This window comes from Tachyglossus aculeatus, chromosome 18, assembly GCF_015852505.1.
Source record: "Tachyglossus aculeatus isolate mTacAcu1 chromosome 18, mTacAcu1.pri, whole genome shotgun sequence".
NCBI classification, from domain to species: domain Eukaryota; kingdom Metazoa; phylum Chordata; class Mammalia; order Monotremata; family Tachyglossidae; genus Tachyglossus; species Tachyglossus aculeatus.
The window spans coordinates 12,433,668-12,460,221 of record NC_052083.1 but is presented as its reverse complement, the minus strand read 5'-3'; the positions used below and the strand labels follow the sequence as shown (position 1 = coordinate 12,460,221).

The 26,554-nt window shown below is 42.7% G+C and overlaps 1 protein-coding gene across 3 annotated transcripts in view; it reads left to right on the top strand.

Annotated features, from left to right (window-relative positions):
- Positions 1-26,554, top strand: part of TPK1 (thiamin pyrophosphokinase 1) — a 348,586-nt gene that overhangs the window by 240,999 nt on the left and 81,033 nt on the right. For all 3 annotated transcript variants that reach the window (XM_038760339.1, XM_038760340.1, XM_038760338.1), the window contains one exon: positions 19,814-19,922. In XM_038760339.1, the coding sequence (XP_038616267.1) occupies positions 19,814-19,922 (109 nt within the window). The remainder of the gene's footprint in view (positions 1-19,813; positions 19,923-26,554) is intronic.

Here is a 26,554-nt window from a genome sequence, read left to right as displayed (position 1 = left end):
GACTGTCCCTATATGTTGCCAACTTGTACTTCCCAAGCATTTAGTACAGTGCTCTGCACACAGTAAGCGCTCAATAAATACGATTGATTGATATACCAGACCACTTCTCTCCCCACCTTCAAAGCCTTATTAAGGTCATATCTCCTCCAAGAGGCCTTCCCTGATTAAGCCTTCTTTTCCCCTGTTCCTTCTCCCTTCGATGTCATCTGTGCACTTGAATCTGTACTCTTTGGGCATCTGGCATTCACCCCACCCTCAGCCCCGCAGCAACTATGTATAGACCTATAATTTATTTATATTAATGTCTATCTGAATGAAATCCCTTCCCTTCCTCCTATATTCTTCAGTATCTTGAAGCACCTGAAATAGTCAACTGCCTGCCTGGGTAGATACTTCAAAAGCCTCTGTATTGAATATGCTGTCCAAAGTGCTTAGTCCAGTGCTCTGCCCATAGTAATAATAATAATAATGGCATTTATTAAGCACTTACTATGTACAAAGCACTGTTCTAAGCGCTGGGTAAGCACTCAATAAATACCACTGAGGATGAATTCCTGTCTATAAAACTAGTGTTAACCTGTTTTGTGCTGCTACCCTGATCTTGGAGACCAGTGAAGTGGGTTAGAAAGTTTCTTCTTGCAGCTGTGTTGGGTTTTTTTATGGTATTTAAGCACTTACTATGTGCCAGGCACTGTTCTAAGCACTGGCATAGATACAAGATAATCAGGTTGGAAACAGCCCCTGTCCCACATGGGGCTCGCAGTCTTAATCCCCATTTTACAGATGAGGTAACTGAGGCACAGAGAAGTGAAGTGACTTGCCCTAGGTCACACCGCAGCCATGTGGCAGAGCAGGGATTAGAACAGCATGGCCTAGTGACAAGAGCATTGGCTGGGGAGTCGAAGGATGTGGGTTCTAATCCTGGCTCTGCCACTTGTCTGCTGTGTGACCTTGGGCAAGCTGCCTCACATCTCTGTGCCTCAGTGACCTCATCTGTTGAATGGGGATTAAGACTGTGAGCCCTATGTGGGACAGATGGATTACCTTGTACTTAGACCAGTGCTTAGAACAGTGCTTGGCAAATAGTAAGCGCTTAACAAATACCATTATTATTATTATTATTATTATTATTAATAATAATAATAATAACTCAGGTCATTCTGACTCCTAGGCTCATGCTCTAAGCTGCTTCCCCAGCTCTCTGCTGAGTAGCCTTTGAGATTGAAGGACAGTTTTCTCTTCTTTAGAATAAGGAGAACTGCTCCCTGAAAAATACATTTTGACAAAGTAATCAATTGTAGTGACTGGTAAATAAATGCAAATAAATATAACGGCTCCTCCCCGGCAGCTGAGTTGTTTCAGAGCTCAGTTTAGGGGTCTTCATCATTGATTCCCCTTGCTATTTGGAGGCTCTTTTATGATGCACGGCTGGATTCATTCATTCAATCGTATTTATTGAGCGCTTACTGTGTGCAGAGCACTGTATTAAGTGCTTAATGGTCAGTGTGAGCTTAGAGGTACCAGTTGAGAGTCAGTCAGGACACTGCTCCATGTATGCCTGTGATGATATAAATATAGTACATCTTTAAGGTCCCTCTGCTATACTGTACTACAGCCAATGAGATGCCACTGCTTAGATCACAGAAGCCCCCTTGAAATTTTCCTTTTATTTGAGGAAAAAATTGATAAAGTCCTAGAAGAGTGTTCCCCTGCTCATTCCACAATCATTGTCCATACCTCTGCAACTAAAGCAAAGTGGGAAATCATGACAGAGAGAATACTCCAGGCGAATTTTCTGTCTTAGCTAAGTCCTCCGCCCTCCGTTTTGATTTGGCTTTGGAGACCTAGCCCTTGCATGAACTTCTGGAGAACCTATTAGGATGCTTGGAAGTCATGCTTCTGGCCTAAAATGAGATATACTGATCTGACAAACACGAAGTAAAGGTGCACATTCTAACTTTATCTGGAACTTTAAATCCCTTTGTAAGAACAGCTAGTTAGGCTGATTTTTTTTTTCCTTTTTTAAAGCAAACGATTTAAAAAAGGCTTTCCTGAGATAAAGGACCGTATCTCATGAATATCATTAGTACCAGCAGAAAAACAATCACCCACCACTCCAGAAAGCAAAATGCCCATCAGCTACCGTACTTTCTCTGTGCAGAGAGGCCATTTCCATTGTTTATTTCGGTATGAAAATGAATCGAGCCATTCACGTGGTGTTTTTCATTTCTGTTCATCAGGGATTAACTGTGGAGCAGCTCCTTGGATAACTGCAGAGAGGAGTGCATGGGGGCTCCTTGCATGAATAGCTAATCTGAATGAAGGGAGGAGTCTGATGGAGGAGAGTGCTTTCACTTAAAATCATTGCAGGGAGCTGATTGTAGAAGGATCTCCACATGCAGTGTGGTTACTTAGCAGAAAAATGGGGACTCTCAACAGAGAACATGAGGGAAAGCTGAAATATCCACTGGGTGACTCACTTTGCCAGATGCATATTTCCCAGTGACAAGAAACTATCAGAATTCTTGAAGACTCGCTGTTTTATTATTTTTTTTAATACATTAGCCCTGCCTTGGGGTGGGGGGTAAAAAGTTGGGAAAGAAATGGGGGAAATTTGAGGGAGGAAGTCACCTCTTTTCCAAGTTCCGTAGTGGCAGCAGGAAGTGGTCAGGGTGGTACAATTAACAACCCTCTGAATTAGACTTAGATTGGGTGAATAGATTTACAAAATGAGAAAGGGGAAGAGATTGGCATTCCAAGGAGACTTCTCAAAAACCCAGCAAGAAGTTCCCCCAAGCAGGATAATCTGCACAATGAGGAGCATAACTTTAAAGACTGAATAAGTAGCAAAGCTGGGGACATTACACAGGATAAATATAGCTGCCTTTGTGCCCCTTTACAGGGGATAAGGAGACAGAACATGCCAAATGGGCTCTCAAGGAAAGGAAGGCCTTTAGTCAAGACGTTTTGGGTTTTTTTTCTTCATTTTATTTGAAAGCTTACTTCTCCCCACCTTGTAACCAGTAGACTTGAAACATGCTGGTTCCCAAAGAATTATTTGGCTCCAGGGACAGATTTTTCAAAGAGAATAGCTGGTCTTTTGGATCTGGGAGACCTCAAAGTCCAGCATTTTCCAGCCCCATTTTAAAACATTTATAATGATAATAATGATGATGGTATTAAGCGCTTAAAGCACTGTTCTGTGTGCTGGGTAGATACAAGCTAATCAGGTTGGACACAGTCCCTGTCCCATATGGGGCTCAGAGTTTTAATCCCCATTTTACAGATGCTGTAACTGAGGCACAGAGAAGTGAAGTGAATTGCCCAGGGTCATACAGCAGACAAGAGCAAGGATTAGAACCCAGGTCCGTCTGACACCCAGGCCCTTGCTCTATCCACTAGGCCATGCTGCTTCCTTATCATCATTAGTAATACCATTTGATCACACATAAGATCCTGAAATGTACAGTCATTCATTCAATCATATTTGAGTGCTTACTGTGTTCAGAGCACTGTACTAAGGGCTTGGGAGAGTACAATCCAGTAGTAAACAGACACCTTCCCTGCCCACTACAAGCTTACAGTCTAGAGGGGAGGTAGACATTAATATAAATGAATAAATTACAGATATGTGCATAAGCACTGTGGGGTCGGGGGGATGAACAAAGGGAGCAAGTCAGGATGATGTGGAAGGGAGTGGGAGAAGAGGAAAGGGGGGCTTAGGGAAGGCCTCTTGGAGGAGATGTGGGAATTCGATGATACTCCAGAGGGAGAACGCACCCAGAAAAATGAGGGATTTATAATGATCCCAGAAACATGCCCCACTTTCTGACCCTGGAGCGGGGTCAGGGCGGTCCTTGGCCTTCCTGCAGCATTTCCCAGAGATAGGCCATTGTCACCTCACTTCTATGTACTTTGGTTACCTCATCCGTAAAACAGGGATTAAATCATACTTCCTCTTAGACTGAGAGTCCCATGTGAGATGGGGACTGTGTCCAGCCTGAATACCTTGGATCTACCCCCCTGCTTAGTACAGTGCTTGGCACATAGTAAATGCTTTACACATTCCACAACTGTTATTATTAAGATTAGAATTCAGACCCATCCCCTTAACCACACTAGCCTTGTGCCAGAGGAGCCCCCTGTTGGGTAGGGACCGTCTCTATATGTTGCCAACTTGTACTTCCCAAGCGCTTAGTACAGTGCTCTGCACACAGTAAGCGCTCAATAAATACGATTGATTGACATTATTGGGTAATGAGTGACCTCCGTCTGTTGGCTCTAACCTACAGATCATTCTAGTTCTGGCCAAACTAATCCAGCCTGAGTCCTGATAATAGTAGATCACTACTATTACTACTACTGCTGGAGAAGCAGTGTGGCTTAGCGGAAAGAGCACAGCCTTGGGAGTCAGAGGTCATAGGTCCTAATGCCGGCTCTGGCACTTGTCAGCTGTGTGACTTTGGGTGAGTCACTTCACTTCCCTTTCCTTCAGTTCCTTCATCTGTAAAATGGGGATTAAGACTGTGAGCCCCACGTGGGACAACCTGATTAGCTTGTATCTACCCCAGTGCTTAGAACAGTGCTTGGCACATAATGAGTGCATAACAAATATCATTATTATTACTACCTGGAGGGTCTTAGAGTACAGTGTTACTGCCAGTGCAGATGGGCTAGAAGATGGGTCTGCCATATTTTGGGGAGGGGTATTCTTTCAAAGAGAGAAGCAGAGTGGTTCAGTGGAAAGAGCCCGGGCTTGGGAGTCAGAGGTCATGGGTTCGTATCCCGGCTCTTCCACATGTCTGCTATGTGACCTTGGACAAGTCACTTAACTTCTCTGAGCCTCAGTTCCCTCATCTGTAAAATGGGGATTAAGACTTTGAGCCCCACATGGGACAACCTGATCACCTTGTATCCCCCCCCCCCAGCGCTTAGAACAGTGCTTTGCACATAGTAAGCACTTAACAAATGCCATTATTACATTATTACATTACAAAGACACTCACTCCCATGGACAGAAACCCATCAGCAATCGCAGCAATCTCTCCCAAAAAGTACGCATACCCCGGTGCTTATGTACATGTGGATCCTAGTTCTAACTTCAATGCTTAGAACAGTGCTTGGCACTTAATAAATGCTATCAGTATTATTAACTCAGGTTTCTTATCCTCCTGTTAACTGCTTGAGCCCTGAAGTCATAGGTGGCAGCAGCCAGCTAGCCAAGAAAGAGTTGTAAGATTTTTAGGGCAACGTAATTATCAATCAGTCAGTTGTATTTATTGAGCACTTACTATGTGCAGAGCACTGTACTAAGTGCTTGGGAGAGTATACTGAAACAGAGTTGGTAGACATTTTCCCTGCCCAAAGTGAGTTTGAGCTTACAGTCTTGCAAAGGACGCTAAGCACTTAACCCAAAATTGACTGAGTGCCAGTGAGTTGTAGGGGCAGTCAATCGAAGGGATTAAGCTCAACAGCAACAGGAAACTGGTTAATGGTTGAAAGGACATGTACTGGTTGTTATCAGTTGAAAAACAATCCACATTTTTTTATTCTTGACCTCCCTTTCACACACCCCACCACAACCCCGCAAAGGAAATTCACTTTAACTGATTTTCAGTTGCTTACAGAAGGCATTATTAAATTGGAGACTTCTTTTTGTTTTGTAAATTGCTCACAAGATACCTTGGCGTGATAAGCCTCCATATCAGGTGAAAGTTATTGTAGAAACAAAATTCTGTCTTTAAGGATTAGAGGTTCTATTCATTGGAAACACAATGTTTTAAATCCCTGTACTGAGTTGCACAATATTCTAAAGTCTGGTGCTGATCCACTTTTCCATTCCACGGTCTTCCCCGATATAAAAACTCAGGGTCTTAAACTGGGAAGATTTGAGTTGCATTTTTTTTTTGCCCATTCCAAGGAGAAATCTAAGAGAAGGATTTCGTTTTGCAACTTCCTGTTTCCATCAAAATAAGTGTCTTCTCCAGATCTCAGTCATGGCAGTTTGTCAGGGGCAAGAATTCAATACATCGGCTCTAACCAGCCCAGCAAGCACCGGTAAGCAACACAGGGAACATCTGTTCCTGGACAGAACTGGGTCTAAGGGATTTTGTGTATGCCAACTGTTTGTTTTTTATTTAATTTCTCAGACCTGGCAGCCTAATGGAAAGAGCACCAGGCTGGGAGTCAGAAGATCTCATTTTCGGCCTCGACTCTGCCACTTGCCTGCTGTTTGACCTTGGGAAAACCACTTAACTTTCCTGTGCCTCAGCTTTCTCAGCTGTAAAATAGGGATAAACTGCCTGTTCTCCCTCCCTCTTATTAGACTGTGAGCCCCATGTGGGACAAAAACTGGATCCAGTCTGATTATCCTAGATATGCCCCATCACTTAACGCATAAGGGACTTTGTTACTAGTATTATTATCAAAAATAATAATAATAAACCCTGAGACCACTTGCTTAGGCTGATATACAATGGTGGCTTTAAAGAAGGGTTTAATGTAATTAATGGAATTTTTGAGCACTTACTGTGTGCAGAGCACTGTATAATACAATAAAATTTTTGGCCTGATCCCCTCTCTCAACGAGTCCGCAATCTATTGGGGAATAGAGACAATAAAATATATAACAGGTAGAGGTAGAGGAAGCAGCACAATATAGATATGTACATAAGTCACTTAGCTTCTCTGTGCCTCAGTTACCTCATCTGTATTGTGGGGACCAAGACTGTGAGCCCCGTATGGGACAGGGACCATGTCCAACCTGATTTGCTTGTATCCACCCCAGCATTTAGAGTGGCTGGCATACAAAGCTTAACAAATACCATAGTTGTTATTATTATAAGTGCTGAGGTGCCGGGGGTGGGGGGAGTATTAAAGATATTAAGGGAAGCGGACCTGAGTGTATATTTGACCCAGAAAGGAGGGTGGATACGATGAGGGAATGACTAAACAGCATTAGACAAGAATGAGGGGTTAGTACGGGAAGGCCTCTTGGAAGAGATATGGTTTCAGTAGGGATTTGAGGATGGGGACAGTGGTGGTTTGACAGACATAAAGAGGAAGGGAGTCCCAGAAAAGATGTGAGCAGGCAGTCTATGCCGAAGCAGGTGAGTTTGAGGTACAGTGAATAGGTTGGTGTTAGAGAAGCAAAGTTGTGCAGGCCGGGCTGTAGTAGATTAGCGAGGTAAAACAGGAAGGGGAGAGCCGATGGAATGCCCAAAAGCCCATGGTGAGCAGTTTCTAAGGGATCAATTCTAATTTGTCTTTGTACTACACGAGTCTCATCTGTGGATAGTCAACACGGATTTCAGAGGCTTCGGGATTCAGGAGAAGGAAGACATCAGGAATCTAACCTGTGCTCTATAAAATGGATCGATGTCAATGAATGGCGTGTACCTACGGATTCTTCAGCTCAGATTTCCAGTGGGTGTCAGATGGGGATTTGGCTTGAACAGCCCAAACCTGATATCGGATTTTTAGAATTACACAGAAATGTAATTTTTCTTAGCGATAAAAGTGGTTTCATTTTGGAGGAGGGGGGTTGGAGAGCTGGTGAGGGGGGATGTTTTTTCCAGTCGGCTTCACTGCTTCTCTAACGCTTTGTCTCCATGGTCTTTATTTAGAAAGGAAAAAAATCATATTGGTTAATCGAAATATTGAACATTAAGGCATTTTATACTCCCAGGGCCTAAATCCAGTCTGCCTGCTTTTGCAGGAAAAATTTGGAAAGGGCAAGGATATGTCTCCTATTTTAAAATAGAGCATCCGAGTTGTTATATGCCTTCAAGTTAATACTCAGTGATGATGTTAGTTTCTGTTCAGACTCATGGCTCCATAGAACCAACAGAAACCCAGGAGCGTATCAGTGTTTGGGCGGCTCTGTGATCTTATAACGGCTTCCAACAGTATAAAAGTTGGAAAAGAATTCAGAAAATAGATCCATCACTGTTTGTGTCCTTGGGGAGCCCAGATCAGGGGCCAGCAGCACATGATGTAAACTTTTTCAAAAGCTAACATCAAGACTGGTGGTGGCAGCTTTTTTTCCCCCCACCACCCCACAAACTAAGTTCCCTTGAAGCTTTTAGAAATATTCATCTAAGGGATATATTGGTTCTTGAGCCTTATGAAAGGCTATCCTGTAGCTATTAAACACAAAACCAGAAACGTGCAGTAAGGTCAGAGGTCAGGTTTAATACAGTTTGTTACTGTGTATCCTGAAGAGACAAGCTTCTAGAAGTTTGATCCAAATCGAGGAATAAATAAGTAATTTTTGAGTGGGCTTTGTTTCTTTTTCTTTCCCCCTCACCCCAAGTCATCAGGTTATTTTCAAAGGGAAGAATTCCCAATTTTATATTTTTTGTAGGAAGAAAAGTATGTTTTGACTATTATTACTTTCATTTCCATTTCTTCTTAATGTTTTACTTTTAGCTCCCTTAGTTGTGTAATGGTGGTAATCCTTTCTGATTGCACAGTTAAACAAAATGGAGTCAAATAAATTGGAAAGTATAACTCAGCATTTATTAGCCTAACTTTTCATTAAAATAAAAAAAAGGAACTGAAAGACTTTGAGAGACTATTTAACACTTTCCCTCCAGGCAGATCGGTGTCTAAATCATTGAGAAAGATGGCATCTATTCTTTCCTCAAAGATCTCCAGAGCTGGGAATGCTACAGTGTCCCTTAATGGATTATTCCAGTGTTAATCTCTTACTTTAATTTAAATCCACTTTTACTTGGTAAAACCAGAGGGAACATGGATTACAATCGGTCAGCTCCCTTTCCGTAAAAACTCTTCATACATTTAAAGAAGTAAAATTATTAGTTTGTTGTCTTCTCTTTAGAGTAACTCCAATTCCTTGAACTGTATTTTCCAACTTTTTAATGATTTTTATTGCCGTTCTCTGAACTTTCACCAGTTTATCTAGGTCCAAATTGGACTAGATCCAATAATCTAATAAAGGTCTGACCTGTGTAGAATATAGAAAGAGTATTTTCTGGGTTTTGCACGTCATACAGTAATTAATACATCTCAGAATCATGTAGACTCTTTCAATGAATCTCATTGGTAATTTATGCATCTTGTGGCTAAGTCTGAATTCCAGGTCAGATCTTTTTTTTGGTTCTAGGATGTTTTCCCCATTGTGTGTTTGGGGAGTTCGTTTTTTTCATCGAAACACACTACCTTGCACTTGTCGCGTTTTAATTATGTACCGTTGGTGATGATGGAGCCTCAGTCCTGCACTGAGGAATCGATGATACAGTTTGTGCAATGCCACTGGGTGAGATGGGAATTAGGGAAGGCTTGTTGGAGGAGATGGGATTGAAGGAGGAATTTGAACCTGGGAAAGGAATGTGGTTTGCCATATTAGGGTGAGGAGGGATTTTAGGCAGGGCAGAGAGTGTGAATGAGGGGTCGGAGGTGGGAGAGTCCAGAGCTAAGATGCAGTTAGAAGTTTATCCTAGAGGAGTTGAAGAGAGCGAACTGGAAACCAAAGTGTAAGGTGCGAATTAGTGGAGAGCCTTGAAGCAAGTCGTGGGGAGTTTTGGTTTGATGCCGAGGGAGAGTAGATCCATGTAAAGTGGAAGAATTGGAATTTTTGCCTTACATCGACATGGCCCCTCCCCCACATCCAGTTGTTCTCTGGTGGAAGCCCACCACCCGCAATTGCTATTGCCTCACCTTACAAATAGGCGTGTTAATAATTACATTAAGCACTGACTGTGTCCGAAGCACCGCAGTGGGCACAAAATTAGATTAGATACAGTTCTTGTCCCACACAGGGTTGACAATCTATTTTATCCCTATTTTATAAATGAGGAAACCAAAGCCCAGAAGGTTAAATGACTTGCCCAAGGTCACTTAGAAGGTCAGTGGTAGTGCTGGAGAAAGGACCCAGGATTCCTAATTCCTGTTCCCATGCTGTTTCCTCTAGACCAAATTTCCCCCCTTCTGTCCCCTCCATGATAACACTTGGAAGCAGCGTGGCTCAGTGGAAAGAGCACGAGCTTTGGAGTCAGAGGTCATGGGTTCAAATCCCAGCTCCGCCAATTGTCAGCTGTGTGACTTTGGGCAAGTCACTTAACTTCTCTGTACCTCAGTTACCTCATCTGTAAAATGGGGATTAAGACTGTGAGCCCCACATGGGACAACCTGATCACCTTGTAACCTCCCCAGCGCTTAGACCAGTGCTTTGCACGTAGTAAGTGCTTAATAAATGCCATCAGTATTATTATTATTATTCTGTTCTCCACCATGGTAAGTTCTCAGGGTGCCACAACTGCCTCCAAGGTGGGATTGTTGGACAGTAAAATAAGCTCAATTTACATATACGGAATTATTTTCTGAGTCAGCCAAAACTAAAATGAGATGTGAATGGAGGTGGTGGACTGCTCATCCTTGGAGATCGTTAGGGACAGGCTAGATCCCCTTGATAGCTTAACAGTGTAAATTCCACCCTGCCTAGGGGCAGGGAGATAGAATAGTTTCCATCTTGCCGTGGTCTTTTATAGCTGTGATAATCCCCTATTGCTACATGGCTCCAGAAATACACCTCCACTGTCACATTCCCGCCTACCCACAGTTCCGTCTCAGTCTTCTTTCATCTTCTCATCTAACCCAGCAGGACTTTCTGACAGAAGTGTATTTCCCTCTGTGGGTTGCAGCACTTTTCACTTGTCATTGCCAATGGCCCACCAATCTCCTTATCGGATCTGACAGCAGAGGACGAGGCCTTGGGTCTCTCAAGGTGGCGGGCTTCTTTACTCTCCCATCCCGAAAGGGGCCCGCTGGAAATCACATTAATAGCATCTAGAAATCAGGAGCACAGTTTGGAAAGGATCTTATCTCATGAGTGAGCATTCCCGGAAGAAACTAAGAGGAAAAACCTCTGTTTGTTCCTACTTATAAATTCCCTTTTAGTATTGAAGTTGTAATGACGATCCATCGATCAAATGTTGTATTAATAAGCACTTAAATGTTTAACCTTGCGGTATAGTAAATCTACTCAATTTTACTAGTCTCTACCTCCAGGGAGAATTTAACCCATAGCCTCATCATAAATTGCTTTACAGTGTTTTATTCCTTTCCCGGTCCCGATAACCATTATTTTCCATTTCCAGCAACCGGCGTTCTTTTTATGTAGTCTCTCGGCCGCTGTTCCTGTCTGAGTTTCTCCCAAGGACTACAGTTCGTGTATATTTGAAGTGCAGTTCATTTCCAAGGACAGATTGAAGTAGTTTATCGGTGCTTATTTAACAAAACTGTATTCTGGCCTAATAATGTAGTTGGCTCTGTAGAATACCATTCAAGGGGCAAATTAGAAGCGGTAAAGATATTTATTGAACACATGTAAGAAATGGTCGCCTCTTATGGGGCAGGTTCTGTTTCCGATCTGATTGTCTTATATCTACCCCAGTGTTTAGAACAGTGCTTGGCCCTAGAAAGCACTTAATAAATACCATCAATTGTATTACCTGCCAGATTTCTCAGTGAATACTAAATGTCATAAAGGGCATCATCAAACGCTCTGCTACAGTTAAACTACACACTAGTCCAAGGGTCCCCCTCAAATGATGGAAGGATGGGGAGGAGGGAGGAGGCGGTTATTCATCAGGGAAAGTAGTTGGAGAGATGAGGATAGGCCCAAGAAGCTTAGAGGACGAAAGACTGCCATGAGGACGACTTCTGCCGGACCTTCCTTCCACTTTTCCCGTGGGCCAAGCTCTCTCCCTGCCACTCTGCTGCTCCTCAAGGAGGAACAAGATGATTGGTGATTAATTAGTCAGAAACACCGAACACGTACAGATGGGTTTCTAACATCCAGCCAACATGTAATATCATCTTTCTTTGATCTCCACAGCACCCTGCACAGAAACTTCTCACAAAACTAGGGCTTGAACTTTTTGTTTTTTCACCAACTGAAAACCTGGGATTTGCTGACGCCCCTTTTCGTAGCATTATTCCATCTCCTCTGAGCCATGCTTTCTCCTTTTGGAGATTGTGCCACTTTTATTTAGAAAGCCCCAACAAAATCCTTTGGGACTAAATGAGGTGTTAGCATAATGTAAATCAGTGTCATTTGAGGGCATCTTGAAAAGGAGCCATTTAGTGCAGAAGCCTTTATGTAGAGAGAGGATGCATGAATTCCAACTCTGAATATCACTGCACTTAATATCAAAATATGTGACAAATATTTTGTTTCAGACTAAATTACTTCTATAAAGGCATTTGTATCTTCCTCAGCACTTAGTGCAGTGTTTGGCATGTAGTAGGTGTTTTAGGACCAAATCTACACAATCCTTGGCTGAGTGGTCATGTTGCCTGGCATTCTGAGTAATTCTAGGAAAACTTTTTTAAAACTCCAATAATGTGATGACACAGGTAAAATAATTATGAGACCTAAACTTTTCAAGGGATGAACTCGAGACCTTCCTGTTCCCTATGATCAGTTCAACCGGGAATTCACCTTTTAGCCACTTGAAAAACTCGGCACACCTACAAGGATTTGGAGAGTTTGGGATGAACAAAAATTTTGTAAACACGGATGATTCTTTCTTCGTTGATTACTACTGGTTCTAATAAATTTGTAGCAATTACGGTTCCAAATATGAAGAATCCCAAAGAGAATTTCAATGATGCCTTCCTTTAAAACTCTCTTTTTGGACTCATCAGCTACGTAGCTAAAATAAACCCTCTGGATTTTGATTCAAATTTCATCCCATTTTAATTTTACTGCAAATAGAATAATGGGCCATGATATAGGTGTATTGATTTCTATCTAAGGAAAGCAATTTTGAAATGCATAGATCAATCCTTAGAATCGATCCAGTTTTTTTTTTTCATTTGAGCTCAGCGGTGGGAAATAAGATCAATTCCAGAGTTCAGCAATATAAAGAAAATGCCAGAAGACTTTCATCTTTTGGAACCAAACAAGCTCACCCTTCCACCTCAGCTCTGGTGTTCTAGCTTCATCCCTTTTATTGTTTAATAAGTTTCCCTACATGAAGGAAGTGTGGTTTTAAAAAATCCTGTCATAGGCTAGTAGTTTTCAGACTCTTGAGAAGTTTATGGAACAATCTGAAAAATGATCAGCTTTCCATAGTCCGGCGTCAGCCTTCAAGGACAACAATCATCAAAGCACGCGGGCAGCACAGTATAGGTCAGGTGATAGGACGTTTACATTTTGTTAAAAATATTGCAGTTTCTGGCTGCTAGGAGCTCTGGAGAAATTTGTTCTTCACCGGATAGACTAATGATCTCACGTTCAGATTCCTCTTATGCCCTTGGGTGCATCGCATACTTCAACTACTTAATCCACTCAATCAATCATAGTTATTGAGCATTACTGTGTGCAGAGCACTGTACTAAGCACTTGAGAGAGTACAGTATAACAGAGTTGGTAGAGAAGCAGTGTGGCCTAATGAATTTGAGCATGAGCTTGGGAGTCAGAAGGACCTGGGTTCTAATCCCAGCTGTGCCACTTATCTGCTGGGTGACCTTGGGCAAGTCACTTTACTTCTCTGTGCTTGTTAAATGGAGATTAAAACTGAGTCCCATCTGGGACTATTTACTGAGCGTTTTCGGCAATTTGTCAACGGTGGTATCTGTTAAACGCTTACTAGGTGCTGAGCATTGTTGTAAGCGCTGAGAAATCGTCATGACTGAACTCCTTAAAATCAGCCTATTTCCTGAGAGCTTTCGTAAATCTGTAAAGTCAGCTATTTACTGACCGCGCCTAAATCCATAAGATCCTCCTATTTACTGACCGCTTTCGGAAATCTGTCAAATCGTCCTATTTACTGAGCGCTCGTAAATCCCTAAAACCGTAATGACTGAGCACTTTCGTAACTTTTTAAAATCAGCCCATTTACTGAGCGGTCTCGTAAATCCCTAAAATCAGCCTATTTACTGAACGCTTTCATAAATCCGTCAAATCGTCCTATTTACTGAGCGCTCTCGTAAATGTTTTGTTGTCTGTCTCCCTCTTCTAGACTGTGAGCCCGTTGTTGGGTAGGGACTGTCCCTATATGTTGCCGACTTGTATTTCCCAAGTGCTTAGTACACTGCTCTGCACACAGTAAGCGCTCAATAAATGCGATTGAATGAATGAATGAATGTGACAGGGCCACTGTGTCCAACCCGATTTGCTTATATCCACCTCAGCACTTGGCACAGTGTTTGGCATATAGTAAGTGCTTAACAAATACCATAATATTATATAAAATCCACCCTTTACTCTCCATCCAAACTGCTACGTGTTAATACAGTCAATCCTATCTCGCCTAGATTACTGCATCAGCCTCCTTGCTGACCTCCCAACCTCCTGCCTCTCCCCACTCCATCCAGTCCATAGTTCACTCCGCTGACCGGATCATCTTTCTACAGAAACATTCAGGACATGTCACCCCCGCCTTCTCAAAAATCTCTAATAGTTGCTTATCCCCCTCCATATCAAACAAAAACTCCTCCGCATAGGCTTTAAAGCACTCCATTACCTCGCCCCCTCCTACCTCACCTCCGTCCTCTCCTTCTCTGACCCAGCCCGCACACTCTGCTCCTCTGGAACTAATCTTCTCACTGTGCCTCGATCTTGCCTGTGCTCACCACCGACCCCTGACCCACGTCCTGCCTCTGGCCTTGGAACACCCTCCCTCCTGGAATCCAACAGACAATTAATCAATCAATCAATCAATCGTATTTATTGAGCGCTTACTGTATGCACATCACTGTACTAAGCGCTTGGGAAGTACAAGTTGGCAACATATAGAGACGGTCCCTACCCAACAGTGGGCTCACAGTCTAGAAGGGGGAGACAGAGAACAAAACAAAACATATTAACAAAATAAAATAAATAGAATAAATACGTACAAGTAAAATTAATAGAGTAATAAATACGTGCAAACATATATATGTATATACATATACATATGTATATACATTTTATACTTGCACATATACATTTTACTTGTACATATACATATCATATATCATATGTATATGATCATGTATATATATATATGTACATATATATGTACATGTATATGTATACATATATATGTATATATACATATATCTTCCCCCACTTTCAAAACCTTACTGAAGGCAATCTCCTCCAACAGGCCTTCCCAGACTAAACCCCTCTTCTCCTAATCTCCCACTCCCTTCTTCATTGCCCTGACTTGCCCCCGCTCCCCAGCCCATCCCGCAGCACTTATGTGTATATCTGTAATTTTATTTATATTGATGTATTTTTGTATTGATGTCTGTTTCCCCTCCTCTAAAGTGTGAGGTCACTGTGGACAGGGATTGTCACTATTGCTGCATTGTACTTTCCCAAGCGCTTAGTACAGTGCTCTGCACACAGTAAGTGCCTAATAAATGTGATCAAAGAATGAATGAGTCCCCAGTTTGCAGATAACTGAGGCACAGAGAAGGAAAGTGACTTACTCAAGATCACAAAGCAGACGAGTGGCAGAGCCAGGATTTGTAACCATGACCTTCTGACTCCCCTGACCCACTACATTATGCTACTACAATAGAACAGTTTACCATTATCACTGGGTAGTGTTTCTCACTAATTGAAGTGGCCACCATAGAGGTTTTGTGTGCTCATTTATTTATAGCTGATATCTGGGAAAGGGTGCATAGATGGTGAAGTGGTTTGCGAATTGGATTGTGTGAGTTTAGTTCATAATTCCTCTCAGCAGTAAAAAAAACCAGCTGTCTTGTTTGACCTTTAACCTTGGAGAAACAGCTCAGTGGAAAGAGCACGGGCTTTGGAGCCCGAGGTCATGAGTTCAAATCCCCGCTCCGCCACTTATCAGCTGTGTGACTTTTGGCAAGTCACTTAACTTCTCTGTGCCTCAGTTGCCTCATCTGTAAAATGGGGATTAAGACTGTGAGCCCCCCGTGGGACAACCTGATCACCTTATAACCTCCTCAGTGCTTAGAACAGTGCTTTGCATGTAGTAAGCGCTTAATAAATGCCATCATTATTATTATTATTATTATTCATTAACCTGACATTCCATCGGAAGACAGCTCAGGGCCAAACAGTTTAAATGTTTTTGAAAAATGCAAGATTGTTTATTTGCAACCTAGATCTCGATGGTACATTTTATCTAGGGAAGCCACGGCCCTGGTTTTATTGCTATTTCTCCTTGAGTTAAGAACTATTTTAATTTTCTTTGGCCTCACCAAGGCATTGCTAGTTGTTCCCAAATCGTTCCTTGTGACCTACTTAATTGTGTCGCATCAGTAGGACTTTGTTTCTTGCTCTGCTGTAAGTAGGTTTTTCATGTGTGACTCCCAGTAGCACTGGCTTATGTTTATGGAGGGTCACATCCATTGGAGAATAATCCTCGGAGTTCAGAGCTTCCAAATAGCTCAACCCTTGAAGGCAACTTGCTTTATTAATTGCCAGAGAAAAATAATCCATTTCCCCCTCTTTTGGGCTCTCTAGATGTTAACGTATTTCTTATACTACTGCTTTAGCTTTATTCTTCTAAGAGACCATTTTAAAATTCACATAATTGGGCACCAAAAATAAATAATTGGCAAGGTTCTTTGAAATACCACTTCACTTTTTTCCCCATCAGAGACAACTGTGGCAACCAGTTTTCTTAGGAAAACTAACTGATTCCTAATATAATTGAAAACCACCATTGCTATACTAATCAGTAGCCCTTTTGGAGAATTCTACGAGGCATGTAGGAGTCGGATTTATAGGAGAAAGGTGTGTCAAGCCTTCCCCGCTCCCCAAAAGTACTTAGCTGAAAATAATAATAATAATAATAATAATGGCATTTATTAAGCACTTACTATGTGCAAAGCACTGTTCTATAATAATGATAGTATTTGTTCAGCACGTACTTTGTGCCCTGCACTGTCCTAAGCACTGGAGTGGGTACAAGCCAAATGAGTCGGACACAGTCCCTGTCCTTTGTGGGATTCACAGTCTCAATCCCCATTTTACAGATGAGGTAACTGAGGCCTAGAGAAGTGAAGTGACTTGCCCAAGGTCACACAACAGACAAGTGGTGGAGCCGGGATTAGAACCATGACCTTCTGACTCCCGAACTTGTGCTCTATCTGCCACATCAGGTCAGAAACACACAAACTGCCATCTGTATCCCTAGCCAAAAGGAGTGTTCCTGAGTCTGGAACAAGGGAGGGTGAGTCCATCTAGCAATAGAGAAATTTTCAGTCAGTTACAAAAATGAGGAAGTCTTTAATAAAATAAAAATAAACAATTTAACATAGATTTTTAGTGATTTTTAAAGCCAGATATGGGTCTGACCTATTTTCTACTACCACCAATACCATATGGACACCAGAGAGATGACAGGTCAGAAGTTTTAAAGAAAATGTGAGGTTGAATAAGCATCTGAATTTAGGACTCCCCAGATGGTCCAGCCACCCAAAGTCGATTCTTTTGCCTGCCTTGCCTCGCTCACCTCAGGGGTTGCTCAATAAATTCTCACCATCTGTGACAGTGTCAGTAAAATAAAACTAGTCTGAAATTGAGTGAAATGAGAACATTAGGCAGAATCCTCAGCAGGTCCTCCCCCCAGCAGCAAGCAAAGCTCAGGGTAAGCATGAAGCCTATCAAGTTAGTTCACGTCCCCCTGGTTATCCAACAGGAAGAAAAATCCTTGTTCTCAACAGAGCTGAATTTGCTTCCTAAATCTCTCCACAAATCCCCAGTCCCAAAGCTGGGATCCCACTCTTATACCCGCTGCTCACCAGCCAGAGAGAGGCTCAATGTTGGTCACTTTCCTCCCCTTCGACTAGTTCTTCTACAGCACCCTCATGACGTGTTCTTATCTGCTACGTGCAGTCGGCATGAACAGGCACAAAAGGTCGCTTGTGATGTAAAAATCGTCATCTTTACCTCTGTGCAAAGATGGTGTTATTGAGAAGCCACCAAGTCAACTTTCAGCAGTCAGTTTCAGGTTTCGCCCAACAAGGCTCTTGATCAGTCTTCATCAGGCCCCTTGCAGTCATTCTCTGCATCGTCAGCTTTGCAGGCAATATCTTTGCTATCTGTCCCTCTTCTGCTGTTATCTGGGGGGGCTGGTTATCTTAGCAGTGAAAATGTCCCCTCCAGGGGTACCCCCAAGTTCATCCTTTCGTTCTTCAACACAGGTCACTTGAAATGCAGGGAAATGAAGCAGAATAGAGAAGGGGCCATCTTAAGTATTTGGAATATTCGGTTGTCTAATGGCTAGACCTGCAGTCAATCAGTGGTATTTGAGTGCTTACTCTGTGCAGAACACGGTTCTAATGTTTGGTTTTGTTCTCTGTCTCCCCCTTTTAGACTGTGAGCCCACTGTTGGGTAGGGACTGTCTCTATATGTTGCCAACTTGTACTTCCCGAGCACTTAGTACAGTGCTCTGCACGCAGTAAGCGCTCAATAAATGCGATTGATTGATTGATTGATTCTAAGGGCTTGGGAGAGAACAGTACTATGGTCAGTCAGTCGCGCTTAATGAGTGCTTACTGTGTGCAGAGCACTGTACTAACGCTTGGGAGAGTACAATACAAGAATATAACAGACTCATCCCCTGCCCACGACCAGCTTGTGGTCTTCAGGGAGGGGGAGGCAGACAGTAATACAAATAAATAAATTACAGATATGTACAGAAGTGCTGTGCTACCTGCAAGAATACACCTTTCGCAGTGATTCTCCAAAATGGTGTCTTTCCTAAGACTCCTGGTTTCTAAAGATGGAGGTGATGGGAACGGAATTATGTGGATGAAGAAATATTACCTCATAAGAATCTGTGCCTTAGCAGCTGTCTGCCACGGTGTTGTTATTTTCCACCTGAGATTTCTTGTTTCAGGTCTCCATGATGCTAGCGACATAAAATGACTCGACACAAGACCAACCACATTAATAAACAATGGAGTAGTTTTTTAGGTCTTGGCAAACTAACATGCTTTCGTGTTAGTGTTAGATGGCTGTGTCACAGTCTTTGGGGAAGAGCAGCGTGGTTTCAAAATTTTCAGTTGGTTATTGAGAGGTGGAAAAAGATTTACAGAGAAGGAAAGGAGAACACTACATGCTCCAGGAAGTAATGGGGTTGATCAGCTTAATATCCCAAAAGCCACTGGGATTTTCTGGGTTGAGGGGGAAGTTTGCCCTCCCTGTCATGGATAGAAGATATACTTACATCTCTCAGGGATGATGCTAAGTCTTTATAAGGAGTCACTCAACCCCCAAGTTTGATCTTGCCAGCTTTGTACTTTCTGCCTGTGCTAGGAGAAGAGTCGCTTCATGAACTAGGGGGATCTAATGTGGCATGATTTCAGTTTTAAATATTTTCCATCCCCATTCCAAGTATTCCTCTCAAAGAAAGGAGTGTCCAAATGTCCCAGACCAGGGCCAGGGAATGTGGCCAGGGAACATGTCTACCAACTCTGTTATATTGTACTCTTCCAAGGACTTAGTACAGTGCTCTCCACACAGTAAGCCCTCAGTAAATACCATTGATATAGCAACGGTGTCAATAGAAAATATTTTAATTTGAGTCTCATAGCTATCCACAAGGGTCGGAGAGAGTGTTCTTGTGGGCCTTGGATAAACTCCATATCTCCCTTATTCCTTTTGAGTGTCCATTGTTTAATGCTAATTAGAGCAAAGAGGTCAACTTCTGCAGATCTTTTAAAGGTGATGTTTACTAGGCTTTGGCTGACTGCCATGTTTTCAAGTGGCAAAGAAAACCCTGTCCACTCTCCCTTAAGAGGAAAACCCAGATAAAGAAATCAAGAATTGGCTTGAATTAATGAATGGGTCTCTCTTTTCCACAGGGGAAGCACAGACTGCACGTTAACACTGGATTGGAAGGGGAATGGTGTGGCCTCATTCCAGTTGGATTTCCTTGCCATGTGACCACCACAGGACTCAAGTGGAACCTCAGTAAGTCTAATCTGCCCCTTGCTAAGTTTGGGTGCAATCGCTCATCCCATTGACTGATGGGTTGCTAAAGTTCACTCAATTCAAACAAGGAAAAGGAGCCACAGCTTGTGACTTCTTTTCTGCAGTCCAAAACATCTGAAATTGGAATTCCCATTCGGGAGCCATGGTGGTGATTGAACACACTTGTTGAAGTCATAATCCATTACTGCCTTGATGCATTGTTCCGCAGAGACGGTGGTGAATTGGGAATGTCTTGAACTCCAGCTATAAACAGGAAAGTTATCTGGGGTAAATAATAATTGTGATCCAGATTATTCGAGCCCCCTTGCTTTCCCTGAGCCTCTCAGCGAGGATCATATGTTTGTCAACTCTGGAAGTACCCAATGTAGCATTTGTCTTCCATTTTTATATGTGAAACCAAATTTGGCCCCCATACTGAGTTTATTTGCCTTTAGAGGGAAAACAGAAACAAACAGGGAACTATCCCATGAAGCTTTTGGCGAGGCTCGAATGGCAAAAGAGCCTGTGGTCATGCTTCAGATTTTTTTTCCCCAAAGGCCTCTGGTTCTGGGTGCTGGACAATTGTGTTTTACCACTCAAGGGAAACCCTTAGATTGTCCACAGTTTGCTCACTAGACGTGTGGATGTAAATTTATGCAGTGGGGCGGGGGGCGTCACATGGAAAAATTGGAGGGCACTCACTTTCTGAAAATCTGGCTGCTAAGATGTGGACTTGGAGAGAGGAGATTGTTAACTTTTATACACCATTGGCTTTTTCCAGTATGGCTCTTTCCATATGTTTTCCATTTTTTCTTGAGAATTCTAGGTTTTCTGTTCGCTCTGAAGCCACAGGTATCTGTGGCTGATAGAATCACCCATTTCCCAATGAAATTTTCACCTCTAACTGGTTCTAGAGAGGAGAGCCTAAGGAATGTAACAGCCCAGAATGTCGATGAAAATTAGAGTTAATGCAATAGTAACCATGTGGAAATTTGGACACAGCTGTAGACTTAATATATTGCTTATGTCAGAACGGGTGTGTGTGTGTGTGTGTGTGTGTGTGTGTTGGGGGGAATGCTCTCCTTTCTCATGTCCGACAGACAATTACGCTCACCGCCTTATTGAAGGCACATCTCCTGCAAGAGGCCTTCCCTGACTAAGCTCCCTTTTCCTTTTCTTCAACTCCCTTCTGCATCACCCTGACTTGCTCCCTTTATTCATTCCCCATCCCAGCCCCACAGCGCTTATGTATATAGCTGTAATTTATTTATATTAATGTCTGTCTCCCCTTCTAGACTGTAAGCCTGTTGTGAGCAGGGAATTTACCAGTTATACTGTACTCTACCAAGTGCTGAATACAGTGTTCTGCACAAAGTAAGCACTTAATAAATATGATTGACAGGGAAACGGTACCCCATTATGGTGTGCTCCTTCAGCAGAAAAATGGTTTGCCTGGCTCAATCTGTCAAATTGAAATAGGCATCTTTCAACTCTGGGATATGACAAAAGGAAAATCAATCTTCTCCTAGAGTGTGTTTTAGGACTAGGACGTAGGCACATGCTCTGAGCCTAAAGGTGGTTACCAACAACCCTCTTGGTGCTTGCTTTCTCTGGCTTTCTTTGGTGGCTGAAAGCAGAGATTCAGCTTCAGCTGCCCTAGGTCACACAGCCAGGATTTGGCAGAGCTGGGATTAGAAGCCAGATCCTTCCGACTTCCATTCCCATGCTCTCTCCGCTAGGCCACACTGCTTCCCGTGTTCCCTTCTCCCTGGCATCAGCTGAGGGTGGAAGCTTAGTCGAAGGGTGGAAGATTTAATGTGTGTGGCAGCACTTAGACTGAATTTGTAAGATTCGAGTTATTTTCATTATTCTATTGCGATGCTCCTGAGTGTACATGTAAACTGGTCATTAAGACATTCATGAAATTTACAGAGGGACATCAATCACTTAGCTGCATTGTGATTAAGACCCCGGATTCTTGGACCATCTCAATAGTTAATAACCACATTAGCAAACCATCCGTGAGTCACCCTTCCTTGGTAAACTATGGTAGTGTTAGCTTCTTGTTGCTGCCCGGTGCTCTGGGATACCAAAATTGTTGGAATTTTTTTCCCCACTCAGTTTAGCCACCCCCAAACCAATCTCCTTTATCACCCTTATACCTTATTATCGATTCAGCCTTGATTATGCATTTTCAGATAGATTAAATGAGAAAATATTTAAATCCCTTTTTGTACTAATCAATAATATATGAATTTTATTAGACCTTGACCTTTTTTTAATGAACATTCTGTAAATCGGCTGCTTTCATCTCTAATCCTTGATTTCCAGCTGCTTTCCATTCCCGCAACCCTATGGCTGTTCCAAACAGGGTTCCCTTTATGACTCCTGAACATCTGTCCAAACATTCCTTCTTTATGTCCTTCACTGTCATTGAAATTCACCTGTATTTTAGCCCCTCCTTTTAGTTTCTTTCTCTGTTGGAATTATGATCCGTTCCATTTTTAAAGTACCTGACATAAAGAGGATCTTAAAACATAAGTGAAGACTCAGAGTCCCCTTTCGTGGTGGTTGGAGAGGGGAAAAAGTGAGCTGCATTTTACAGGTGCAGTAGTTTCAGCTAAAAGGTAAGTTCCCAAACTATGGAGGAAACTGATGGAGCCTAGAATTGAACCTCTGATTCTTGATGCCATCTACAAGTGTTATGCTTCTTCCCTCTGAAAAGATTGTTCCCTGAACCCCTAAAACATTGTAGTTTCATCATTTTCTCCTCTCCCTAGTCCCCATCCTCCTCTTCATCTTCCCTCCTCATCTTCGTTATTCTCATCATCCACTTTCTCCTTTTTTGCCTCCTCTTCTCCATTTCTGTCTGTATCTCTGAAATATCATAGAGGAAGAAAGGCAGGACCTGGTGGTGGTTTATTTATTGCATTTGTTAAGCACCTACTGTGTGACGCTTTGGGGAAAGCTACAAGGATAATGATTCAGACATGCTTCTTGGCCCCCTGAGGGCTGACAGTCTAGTGAGGCAGGGGGTGAGGGAGTGAGGGGACAGGATTGATGATAGAGACACAGTCACAGGGAAAACACTGTAATAAATAAAGCAGAAACAATAAATTAACGATAATGATGACAATAACCGTGACTACTAAAGCTGCAACATACTATTGTTAAGAGAAGAGTTTTCAAATGGCTCACAGCTCCAGCACGGTCATCCTTGCTCCAGAATTACAAACTCCCCAGTGCTTTAATGGTGGGAAAGACCTGCTGAGCTTCCAGCTTCTGCCTCTCCTGCACCATTGAGACAGGGCTGCTTCTCGGGGTGGTTGCTGGTGGATGGAGAGGGACAGTTTGTGTGGGTCCCAGATCCCTGATGGAGGTTGGCTGCTGAGGTGAAAGAGGTGAGCAAGAGCTTAAAGTAGTAACTCCAAGGTTATGAGCGTGCAGCGCAGGGAAGATAGTGATGCATTCATCTCTGGTGGCCATTGTGCAATGTACCGACAGGGGAACAACCAAATGGAAATGGAGAAGAAGAGATGAAAAAAATTCAGGACTGGATTTGAGAGATCTCTAATAAGCGCTGGTAGTTGAATCCAGATAAGTGGATAGGATCCCCTGAGAGAGTGAGCACTGAGCAAGAAAAGGAAACGATCCAGCCTTGAGGACTCCTTAGAACCCAGTGGTGAGGAGCAGAAGAAAAGCCAGCAAAGCAGAAAGAAGGATCAGTTAATCAGTGATATTTATTAAATGCTTACTCTGTGCAGAGTACTATACTAAGTGCCTGGGGGTGTAAATTCCAACCATTACCAGAGAAATTCTAATCACTTAGCAACTCTCTCCTCCCGCTGCATTCACACACTTAGGTATATATCATTTTTTGGGGGTGCTTTCCCTTTCCTGGAATTTATTTTGGTGTCTGTCACCCCCAGTAGATTGTAAGCTCCTTGGAAGGGATCATATCTATTAAATCTATTGTACTCTCCCAAGCATTGCTCAGCCCACAGTAAGTGCTCAAGAAATCTTCTTGTTAGATGGGACAGTTTGACCCAGCCCTGAGCGCCCATTAATGTCAGTCTTCCCCTCTAGACTGATCAAGCTCATTGTGGGCAGGGAACGTGTCAGTTGTACTGCTATAACGTACTCTCCCAAGTTTTGAGTACAGTGATCTGCACACAGTAAGTGCTCAATAAATACAATTGCCTGGCTGGCTGCTAGCCCGGCACTTGGACACGGTTGCCCATTTCAATGGGAAAGCCAAAAGCTAGCCCCAAGCTGGTTCCTTGTGATCAGCTGCTGTACACCTCCTAAAAAAAGGGGTGGCAGGACCAGGGAAGAGTTAAAAAGGAAAAAGAGTAGCAGAGGGTGGATGTCCAACAGGCAGAAAACTTTTTGTTCAGCTTGTACTCTCCCAAGCACTTAGTACAGTGCTCTGAATACTGTAAGCGCTCAATAAATACTATCAACCGATTGCTCCATCTTTTCATCACAAACCGGTTGGCCATCATGATGTCCTGCAGCCGCTCCCTTAGCCTTGGTCAAACATTCCCTCCTTCTTGGAGATGGAGGCAGGGAGATTGTGTAAAGGCTGACTACAAAGAGGCTGCAGTGATTAGACACACCTTCTACCTGGATTTGCAGAGATGGGGTCCCCTTCCCCTTCACACACCGACACACATGCCTACACACATGCACACTATTGAAGAACTTTATTAGTGTAAGATTTGCCCATTGGATCACAGTATTAATCTTTTCCTCGCCAAATCCCAGAGGGGCCTCAATCTTTTTTTTCCTCCACTGAATTCGGCTTATGCGATGTGTTTAGTTATGACCTACTCTGATTTGACTGTTCTGACTCCTCGCTGATAAAGACTTCAAGCTTTACAGTCCCACAGTTCCAGGGGTATCAGCTGTTTGTCGGGGGAGGCTCCAGGGTCTCTTGGTGGAAGTCATTTGGGAAAGTTGAGGCTAAGAGAAAGTTAAATTGCTGTTCCTGAGAACAGAGCCAGGTTAAAAGAGCTGGCATTTTTCTGCCTGTTTAGGAATAATTGCAGTAGCCATAAATTGGGATATAAGTGAGGAAACTAACTGCTCCTTCACACATTCATACACACCGGCAACATGCACAGGTTCCAGGTTAAATACATCCAAAGGTGCAATCTGTGTTCCCGCATGTCATTTCCCTGGTAGTTAGTGGCACATGGAATTTAAAGCAGCCCGAAACAAAGGCTCTCTGCATTTATCTATGCAGAGAAAATTTGCCTTGGGTGGGAGGAAAGCCAATTGAAAACACCAAGGGTACTCAATTTGTATTTTCCTTAATTATATGTCAGCTTTAAATTGCCCACAACCTGTTTCTCTCCCTTAGGGACAACTGCCATTGCTGTGCTACGGAGAGGTAATTTAAAAAATGGTTACAAATAAAAGTTTGTTAAGTGTGGTAATTGGTAAAAATGGAAAGCTTTTTTCCCTTGCTGCTTTTTTTTTTTCCTAGGCAAATTGTAGTGCTTTTGAAAGCGAGAAAATGAAAAGGGAGAGAAACAGGCAACTGTATTATTCATAACTTAACCTAAGGTTGCCCAGGAAATGGGACAGCAAGAAGAGCAGAGGTGATTCTCAGGAAGAGTTTAGCCTCAATAATCGGGGCTGTGACCAAGAAGACAACTGAACAGCGAATCCCATAACTTTAGAACAGTAGCTCTGTAGTGGAATCTAAGCAGTTAATAATGGAGCACTATGGAAGCATGGTCTAATGGTTAGAACCATGAGCTCCAACATAAGATGCATTTCCTGTTTTCAGGCCAAGGTGTAAACTTGGTTAATTCCCTTAGACATTAGTAGTAGTAATAATAATAATAATAATAATAATAATTCAGACCTGTGCTACATGCCGAGGACATGTGCCAGGGTAAATTCAGTATAAGCTGATCAAACACAGTCCCAGTCCCACATTGGGCTCATAGTCATGTGAGGCGAATAGCTATATCATCCCCATTTTACAAATGAAACTGAGGAATAGAGAAGTCAGGTGACTTGCCCGAGGTCACACAGCAGGCATATGGAGTTGGGATTAGAATTCGGGTCCTCTGTCTTTCTCCCAGTCCTGGCCCCTTTTCCACTAGCCACACCAATAACTCCATCTGGCAAATGAAGAATAATTGTTGTGTCCTTGAGCCCTCAATGATCCCTAATCCTCTCCTGTAGCCTCTCAGGTGAAACTACATAGGTCTTCGCATTCAATTTGCAGTATTAAGAAAATGCAAGCGTAAAATTCACTTTGCCTCAGTCATCCAGACTTTCAAAGCATAGAGCCTGATCTCCTAGACCTAACACAATAATCTAGGTGAAAATGTGTTTGTGGGGAGGGTCTGAACCATCTGGATTATTGGTTTAAATGCCATTTTTTTGTTGTAATGTGTTGAGCCTTTGTTTCAAACACTGTACTAATCGCTGGGATGAATGCAAGGTGATCAATAAGACATGGCTTTATTATATATAGACATATTGTGAGTCTCTTGTGAAATAAATGCAGTGAACATTCAGATGTTACGATAGGTGGTTTTCTAGTCACTGCTGCTAAGGAAAGCTTTTTTTCATTATAAGATGCTTTTGATTCACCCTGGAAAACACTTGTG